We start from the raw sequence: 9,922 nt of genomic DNA on the forward strand, positions 1-9,922 counted from the left end.
TACTGGGTGGAGTAATCTATATGGCTATCAACCCGTCAGAGAACAGTCTGAGTTGAGGGCAGGAATTATTGACCAATCACGAGTCTTAAAATCATGCCAATCCAATACAACCAATAAGAAGACGTAATATGCTTTACACCCCTGCGCGCCCTCTCAAGAGAAGGAGGCATGTCGTTGGAAAGAAAATGTCATGAAAAGCAAAAATGTCTCCGACAGCAGGTGGCAGCATTGAATTGCTGAAAGAATTGATGATGAAGGGCGTAAACTAACCACTGTTTATAGGCGTGGTCACGACGAAGCAATGGGCGTAACTTAACATTGCTCTGGATGTTTTGAAGCTTGCTGAGTGCCAAGCTTTCGCGAGGGTTATAGAGAGGGATTTCTGGCTGTTGGCCTGAATTAAGACATGAAGAAATACAGAGAACGATGGAGAGCAAATTCTGCATTTTGACCGAAACAGAAGACCTCAAAACCCTGATTTCGAGCACCGAAGAGAGTCTGCAAATTGAAAGGTAACGTTACTAACGTTTGCTAGTTAGCTGCTGCTAAGCTAACTTGCATGTGATCTAGCTCGCTAGACTAACCAACCAATACATCTTTGAAAACATTGGTTGATAATCCGACATCAACATTTGGCAATATTGCATCCACACTTAAAGGCACTAAAACGATAGTTAGCTAACTAGCTAGTAAGGTTAGATGGTCTGCTAAGCTAACGTCTACTAGCAGCTGGTGTATACCAGGGGCGTATTCATTACGCTGGTTATGTGGTAATGGCTAGAAGGGATACTGCTTTTATCAAATTAACGTCAAAGTTGATTGTTTTTTTTGTATTTTAGCTAGCCCTAAACATTTTCCTAACCTTAACATAATTCTCCTAACCTGATGCGTAAATGTCAAATCTGGAAAAAAAGCTGCAGGTCAGGAGAATTTATGCAGCAGGCTAGTCAAACCCTGATTCTGTTGCAAAACGTTACTTAAACGGATGCGAACGAAACGGGGAGGGACCTACCTGCATTTGTCCAATAGATACTCTCGTTTTAGTTGTGTTTAACTGTTTGGACTGATCACACCCCAGTGTGTGTTGCAACTTGAATGTCAAAAGTATCGAAGTTACATGCAGGAGAGCATTAATTATAGCTAGCTGCCATGTTAGTCTTCAATTCGATTTATTAAATTATGCTGACTAAACATTTATCATATATTTTTTTAAATATGCATTATGTAACTAGCTACCAGGGTTTGCATTGCAATTATGCATGTCATCCTCAGATCTGACTGTTGGCTTGCTACAAGATGGGATGACCCCTGGCATGAGGGATGTATTGCTATGCACACTCATGTAACTTTAATTATTTAGTAAATTATGAATACCTTCCTTAACCAATCCCATGCAGGTAAACCCTTATTAATCATAAAGAAGATGAAGGTAAGGATTTGAGGAGGGTATAAGCTGATCATTGAATTGTGCTTAAAGGATAAGTGTTTTTTGGGAGTTTTTTTTTTAACCACATTTCTATTATTTCTTTTTATGTAAATGGTATGTTATAAGGGTCCAGACAGCTTTTTTTGGTGATTTCACATGTTTTAACTTACCACAAACAGTAAATCACTTCCTCATCCTTGTGTAGTATGGGGGCCCCCGGAAAGTATGAACAAAGGCTCCAAAAACACCCAAATAGATCCTTTTAGAAACGGCAAAGCTGTCAGTGTAGTGATGCATTTCTTTAGCTATTGTACACGAAATTATGTAAATCCAAACTTTATCCGCAATGTTATATTCCATTTTGTTGCGACTCGAGCGCTACCTCTCGGTCCATTTTACAGGTCACTGCTCAAAAAAAAGAAACACTTGAGTAAATGAGGGATACAAAGTACACTACATGGCCAAAAGTATGAGGACACCCCTTCAAATTTGTAGATTCGGCTATTTCAGCCACACCCGTTGCTGACTGGTGTATAAAACCGAGCATACAACCATGCAATCGCCATAAACAGACATTGGCAGTAGAATGGCCCAGACTGAAGAGCTCAGTGACTTTCAACATGGCACCGTCATAGGATATAATAAGTCAATAAGGATGTAAATGAGTCCAATAAGTCAATTCATAATATTTCTGCCCTGATAGAGCTGCCCCGGTCATCTGATGTAAATAAGTCCAATAAGTAAATTCATAATATTTCTGCCCTGCTAGAGCTGCCCCGGTCATCTGTAAGTGCTGTTATTGTGAAGTGGAGGAAGAATGATGGTCTGGGTCTGTTTTTCATGGTTCGGACTAGGCCCCTTAGTTCCAGTGAAGGGAAATCTTAACACTACAGCATACAATGACATTCTAGACGATTCTGTTTCCAACTTTGTGGCAACAGTTTGGGGAAGGCTCTTTCCTGTTTCAGCATAACAATGCCCCTGTGCACAAAGCAAGGTCCATACAGAAAGGGTTTGTTGAGATCGGTGTGGAAGAACTTGACTGGCCTGCACAGAACCCCCACCTCAACCCCATCAAACACCTTTTGGATGAATTGGAACGCCGACTGTGAGCCAGGCCTAATCGCCCGACCTCAGTAATGCTCTTGTGAATGGAAGCAAGTCCCCGCAGCAATGTTGCAACATCTAGTGGAAAACCTTCCCAGAAGAGTGGAGGCTGTTATAGCAGCAAAGGGGGGACCAACTCCATATTAATGCCCCTGATTTTGAAATGAGATGTTTGACGAGGAGGTGTCCACCTACTTTTGGCCATGTAGTGTATATTGAAAGTATGGGGTGCTTCCACACAGGAAGTTCCAGACACTTGTTGAATCTGTGCCGAGGCACAGTGAAGCTGTTCTGGCAGCTTGTGGTGGCCCAACGCCCTATTAATACACTATGTTGGTGTTTCCTTTATTTTGCTAGTTACCTGTAGAGCAGCAGGATACACGAAAAATGGAACGACATCAAAAGACATGCATCACAATACTGACAGCTTTGCCGTCTAAAAGGACGTTTTGGCAGATTTTGTTCATATTTTTTCAGGGCCCCCATACAACACAACAAGAATGAGGGAATGCTGTTAGGGGTAAGTTTCTCTAAAATGTGAAAAAAAAGTGTCTGGACCCTTCTATAACATTCCATTTACATTTTTTTGATTTGGTTGTAAAGGATAAGTAATTTTTTAAGGGCAACTTCAACCCAGAGTGAATGATAACGTACCTTCATGTTGTTTCCCTAGGACCAAGACATTGTTTGAGGAGATCCGTGCATCCATCAACAACAATGATGAAGAGGACCGTTCCTTTTGGAGGCCTGTGCTCCCATGGGGGGGCGTCTACACCATCAGGGCAGGGAGGAAGGCCATCTCATGCACCCCTCTGTATGTTAAGATAAGCCTAAAGAACACCTGCACCATCGATGGGTTCCTCATGATTCTTTATGTCATTTTGAGAGACAACCAGAGCTTTCCCCGGGAGGTGGGCATATTCCTGGGCAGGCAGTTTGTGGAGCATTTCCTCTACCTGATGGACTCGTATGACTACACCACCGTTAAGATGCTGTGGATCTGGGACAGGATGTCCAAGAGGCAGTACCGCTCAGTGATCCACCATGCAGCGTTGGAGATCGACCTGTTTGGTAACGAACATGAGAACTTCACCAAGAACTTGGAGACAATGATGTCTACCATGCAGGAGAGTCTGTGCACCAACTGGAGCTGTCCTGCTCGTTTCCAGGAGTTCATACAGAAAACCATCAACATCAAGTAAGAGAGGCAAAAGCTGTAAGCCAAAATCTGACTTCTGGTCAGTGTGGGAGGATTTGCTTTACACTATATCTCCCAGAGCTTGTTCAGCTTCTGATCAGAGACCAGTAATCCTTAATTTGTATGAAAACCAATAGCGATTCACTATAAATAAGGTAGCCAAAAAGCTATGAGTTCAAATGGGAGGACCTTCCATGTCTCTATTGCTTGCAATGCTAATTCTTCTGGACAGCTGGTCTACACTTCTGTCTTCAAGAGGCTTTTATTTCGCCCCCTTGACACGCTGCTTGACTAAAACAAGGTTCAGCTTTCTAATGATCATAGTATGAAATGATGTGGTTGGTTTCTAAACAGCTCTGGTCCAGTCTCTGCCAGAGCCTTATAAAGTCATGTTTACCCACGGTGGGCTGCATGTCGACAGTGGATTATACTGTACCCATTACCAAATCCCAACCGCTATTTTAAGTTTTTGTTATTGGTACATTTCTTTCAGGTTGGAGATTACGTGGATTAGGTTAGTGCAAATACAGTACATGTATGTAGTCTGATACCGGTGGTGGATAGAGTTTCACTGGATGTATAAATCTGAAGCATCTGGTTGGAATTTCCACTCCCCACCAAATATGGTGAGGATAGGACGCCCAGTGTGGCCAGCAGTGGGAGAGTACAGACAGGTTGTTTTTTTTTAGCAACAAAACCGACGCTTGCGCAGCTATTGGGCAAAACAGACAGGATTGGCTTAGATTGTTGACAACTTGTAAACAATATATTTTGTCTTCAATGTTTATTGAAAACAAATAAATTTGCACAATGAGCACTTGTTGTCTCTCAAATACATTGTGACAGTTGTTGGTTAGATAGCTAGCAAATTTTTGCCATATTAGCATTGTCATGAAATGACCTCATAACAAGACGTGGTATCAAGAACATGATGAAACCAACAAACGAGCAATTTATGATTCCCCACGTGACAGCAACCATAACAAGAAACTAACTATCACAACACATGAACTTCTGCCCCATTTGTAGCGTGGGCTTCGTTCTCTTGACGTTGTCAGCTAACCCATCTATGGAATTGGGCCGACATTCTGCCCATTTTTCTCATCGAAAAAAATAAAAAATAAAGTCCAATCTCAATACAGTTTTCTGTTCCCAAAACTCCAATCTGTTAAGAACATAGGCACGTCTACATAACTTAGTGCACTCTGCCAAAGTTACAAAACATTGTGTTTATTTTTTTCACCTTTTATTTAACCAGGTAGGCCAGTTGAGAACAAGTTCTCATTTACAACTGCGACTTGTCCAAGATAAAGCAAAGCAGTGCGACAAAAACAACACAGAGTTACACATAAACAAACGTACAGTCAGTAACACAATAGAATAGAAAAATCTATGTGCAAATCTAGGGAGGTTGGCAATAAATAGGCCATAGAGGTGAAATAATTACGATTTAGCATTAATACTGGGGTGCAGAAGAGCAAGAGGGTAAGTAATAATATGGGGATGAGGTAGATTTACAAGGAGTGCGAGGGCGAATTTAGTTATTACACACGCGCACTTCACAGAGAAGACATTTTTCTAACAGAAATATTGAAATGCATGCTAGAACGCGACAATAGGATCTCACTAGCGTGTGCTTGCTCAGCCCCCCTCCTTGCTTGTTCTACCCACTATGCTTTATTTGCTCCCATTGAAAACGACACAGATGAACTATCTTGAGAGAATTATAAATACGCAGTGTACAAAACATTAAGAACACCGTCCTAATATTGAGTTGCATGAACTTCCCCTGCCTTTTCCCTCAGAACAGCCTCAATTTGTTGAGGCATGGACTCTACAAGGTGTCGAAAGCATCCACAGAAATGCTGACCCATGTTGACTCCAATGCTTCCCACAGTTGTCAAATTGTCTGGATGTCCTTTGGGTGGGGGATTATTCTTGATACACATGGGAAACTGTTGAGCTTGAAATACCCAGCAGCGTTGCAGTTCTTGGCAAACTGGTGCGCACGCCTACTAGTTAAATATATATATCCCGTTCAAAGGCACTTAAATATTTTGTCTTGCCCATTCACCCTCTGATTGGCTCACATACACAATCTGTCTCAATTGTCTCGAGGCTTAAAATAATTATTTAACATGTCTCCTTCCCTTCATCTACACTGATTTTGAAGTGGATTTAACAAGTGACATCAATAAAGGATCATTGCTTTTACCTGGTTTCACTACATGGTGTTCAGAGTTAGACTTCTTACCCTTTTTCTTCCATCCCAGTCCTCCTCATGAGCTGCCCCCTAGAGATCCCATTCAGTCAGCTGTGGATGAGTTCTTCTGTCCCAAGATCATTCTCTGCAAAGAACTGGGGTGAGAGACATAATGTTTAAAAAAATATATATATTGGCCTATCCACCACACCCCCTCTCCGGAGGACAAAAGTAAATTAGTTTTACATTTTAGTTTTTAATCGCTATTTTGTTACATATACATTATTCATACATTTTTGCATGCATGGTACTTTTATACACAGTATTACATGACAAAAATATAGTTTGATATACACATTAAAAGATACTCCGACATATACCGTATACATTAGTGCAGTGCATTCGTAAATATTCAGACCCCTTCACTTTTTCCACATTTTGTTACGTAAACAGCCTTATTCAAATTTATTAAATAATTTTTTTCCCCCTCATCTACACACAATACCCCATAATGACAAAGCAAATTCAGGTTTTTAGAAATGTTTCTTAATTTATAAACATTTTAAACTAAAATATCACATTTACAGAAGTATTCAGACCCTTTACTCAATACTTTGTTGAAGCACCTTTTGGCAGCAATTACATCCTTGCTTCTTCTTGGGTATAATGCTACAAGCTTAGCACACTTGTATTTGGGGAGTTTCTCCCATTCTTCTCTGTAGATCCTCTCAAGCTCTGTCAGGTTGGATGGGGAGCGTTTCTGTACAGCTATTTTCAGGTCTCCAGAGATGTTCGATCGGGTTCATGTCCAGGCTATGGCTGGGACATTCAGAGACTTGTCCCGAACTCACGCCTGCGTTGTCTTGGTTGTGTGATTAGGGTCGTTGTCCTGTTAGGGTCGTTGTGCTGTCACCTTCTGAGGTCCTGAGCACTCTGGAGCAGGTTTTCATTAAGGATCTCTGTACTTTGCTCTGTTCATCTTTCCCTCGATCCTGACTAATCTCCCAGTCCTTGCCGCTGAAAAAAAACATCCCCACAGCATGATGCTGCCACCACCATGCTTCACCGTAGGGATGGTGCCAGGTTTCCTCCAGACGTGACACTTGGCATTCAGGCCAAAGAGTTCAATCTCGATTTCATCAGAGTCCTTTAGGTGCATTTTTGGCAAACTCCAAGCGGGCTGTCATGTGCCTTTTACCGAGGAGTGGCTTCCGTCTGGCCACTCTGCCATAAAGGCCTGATTGGTGGAGAGCTACAGAGATGGTTGTCCTTCTGGAAGGTTCTCCCATCATCACAGAGGAACCCTGGAGCTCTGTCAGAGTGACCATCGGTTCTTGGTTCTCTACGGACAGTTCCTTCGGCTTGGTTTTACTCTGACATGCACTGTCAGCTGTGGGACCTTATATAGATAGGTGTGTGTTTTTCCAAATCCTGTCCAATCAATTTAATTTGCCACAGGTGGACTCCAATCAAGTTGTGGAAGCATCTCAAGGATGATCAATGGAAACAGGATGAAACCTGAACTCAATTTTGAGTCTAATAGCAAAGGGTCTGAATACTTGTGTAAATAAGGTATTTCTGTTTTTTTGCAAAAATGTCTAAAACCTGTTTTCGCTTTGTCATTATGGGGTATTGTGTTTAGATTGAGGGGCAAAAAAATGATTTATCAATTTTAGAATAAGGCTGTAATGTAACAAAATGTGGATAAAGGGAAGGGGTCTCAATACTTTCCGAATGCCCTGTATATATGTTGTTTTTGTTCCTATTACAGATCATTAGCTTTTAATCCAATAGTATTATTATATTGTTGATTGTCTGTGGCTTTCCAAATCACCTCAGAGACTTAAGAAAAGATGGTGATTCAACATTATGTTCTTTCTATGATTCTGACTGATTAACTGTCTGTTCTTTAGGTGTAATGGGTTGAGGGAGTTCTCTCAGAGGGTCTTTTGCCATGGACCACCTCCTTTTGTCATTCTCAACATGCAGCTTTGGAAGTCTGAGGAGCTGTCCTATGTTCCCTACCATCTAGCCCTATCCCAACACAGGTAAAGAAATCTTGTAGAGCAGGACTCATATCCCAGCCTCATTGTCTTAGGTGCTGTTTATTTTTCTCCCTGGATGTTAAATGTAATTGATTAGCTATCTGTTTTTATTTTGTTTAAACAGCACCTACTTGCATGTACTTTGCTATTTGCACCGATTTCTTGAAGCTATTTCTGGTAAGCGAGAATGGTCTTCAACATGCAGAAAAATCCAATTGCAACTCTCTGCTTTTCCATAGGTACTCACTGGAGGGCGCCACACTCTTCAACAAGGAGGAGCATCACTACTCTGCAGCCTTCCAGATAGATGGCTACTGGATGCACTATGACGGGCTGAGGAGTGACAACCTGATCCTGTTAAACAAGCCCCCTGAACTCCTCCTTCTCTCTTCCCTTGTCTACATCCGCGCCTCAGACAAATGAGATGCACTAATGTAACCAAGCAGGGATGGGGTCAATTCCATTTTTCATTCCATCATTTCAGGATGAAAATAAATTCTCCTAAATTTACTTGAATTGAAAAGGAATTGACCCCAATTGTGTCACCATGGTCCAGTAAGGACACAGAAGGAAGGAGGTAGATACTAGACACTGATAGGAAGGCATCTTTTGAAAATTGCACACTAACACCTTCCTGTTTATTGCCCTTCATTCACAGAAGTAGTATCCAAGTTACCTTACATTTAGCTCACGATGGTTTTGTCTTCCATTACTCATTGAGCTCTTACCAGATACTTTTATCACCTAATCATATTTAATGACATTTTTATCTAGTTTGAAAAGGCTTATACCACATTTCCAAACTTTTTAGGAGATCATGTCAACAACTTCCTTGTTTTGTTTTTATACTTTGAGATTACTTTTTGGAATTATGTGCTCCATTTTGCCTGACTGTTGCCTCAAACACTCACTGTGCAAAATGATAAGTGCATCTTCTCTTTGGGCATGCTTGGAATCCAAGAATATATGCATGGACTATAATAGTTCTGGGGAGGTATGCATATTGAAGAATCAACTCAACCTTAAATAGCTTTACTGCTAAAAAAAATAGTTTGCTTTCAGCGTGTTTGGTTGTCTTGGGGGAAGTGGTTGCACTTTTCAGAGAAGCAAATTCAGCTAATTAAACTTTGATGTAGAATTGTCAACAGGGTGTAGGCTAGACTAGTGAAGCATCTGAGATTGTACGGGACTCATCTACTACAATCCATTTGTGCATACTAGTCCTGACCTCAGATCAAACTGGTGCTTTTTTGTACTATTTCCCCTGTTTAAAAACATTTGAAACAGTATTTGCATTTTGTGGAAATTCAATCATTATCCTTGATTTACTTGCTTGTTTTAAGCTGTCCATTGGGCTTCAACTTGGAAGTGAGTCACACAGCGTTAACTTGTATTAAAATGAATACCTGCTCAAATATTTGTATAAATTGTGTGAAAATGTATCATTGGATAAAATCAGTTCTGTCTTAAATGTAAGTAATTACTAGTACTTACAAGTACCCCAGCATAGTGATGTTACAGAAGTGCTTCTTGAGTGCTTGCCTTTCACAGTAGCATATTATACCCTGAATTCAAATTCTGCACAATTCAATAAGGTAAATTGTTACATTCCAATCTAAACAGGATGTCAAAGCATTAGTAAATATTAGCATACAAATGTGATTTTGTAATGCATTTGATCATTTGGAAATAACATTACTGCTCATCACAGGCTTCATATGCACAATGTAATGTTAAGCATTGACCTCTGCCAATTTCATCTTTGTCAGAACTAAATAATGAAACTGTCTGAGCAACAATCCTTGTTCATGTATTGAATGGTGTTTTTTTTCTTTCTATGCAGTCATTGAAGTCTTAAAAGCAATACAAATATTTTTATATTCTAGCATTTGTATGTTGGTTTGTTGTACATAAAACTAAGAAACTAGAGCCAAGGACAAAGC

General features: G+C 40.6%; 1 protein-coding gene across 1 annotated transcript; it reads left to right on the forward strand.

The window, feature by feature from the left end:
• Positions 1–107: 107 nt before the first annotated feature.
• LOC115172684 (uncharacterized protein C14orf28 homolog) lies at positions 108–9,778 on the forward strand. Its single transcript, XM_029730367.1, has 5 exons — positions 108–512; positions 3,207–3,731; positions 6,005–6,094; positions 7,848–7,982; positions 8,219–9,778. Exons 1-5 carry the CDS (start codon positions 427–429, stop codon positions 8,400–8,402), a joined length of 1,020 nt encoding a protein of 339 aa, XP_029586227.1. The 5' UTR covers positions 108–426; the 3' UTR covers positions 8,403–9,778.
• The last annotated feature ends 144 nt before the right edge of the window (positions 9,779–9,922 follow it).

The sequence above is a fragment of the Salmo trutta genome, chromosome 33, assembly GCF_901001165.1.
Source record: "Salmo trutta chromosome 33, fSalTru1.1, whole genome shotgun sequence".
In the NCBI taxonomy this organism is placed as follows: domain Eukaryota; kingdom Metazoa; phylum Chordata; class Actinopteri; order Salmoniformes; family Salmonidae; genus Salmo; species Salmo trutta.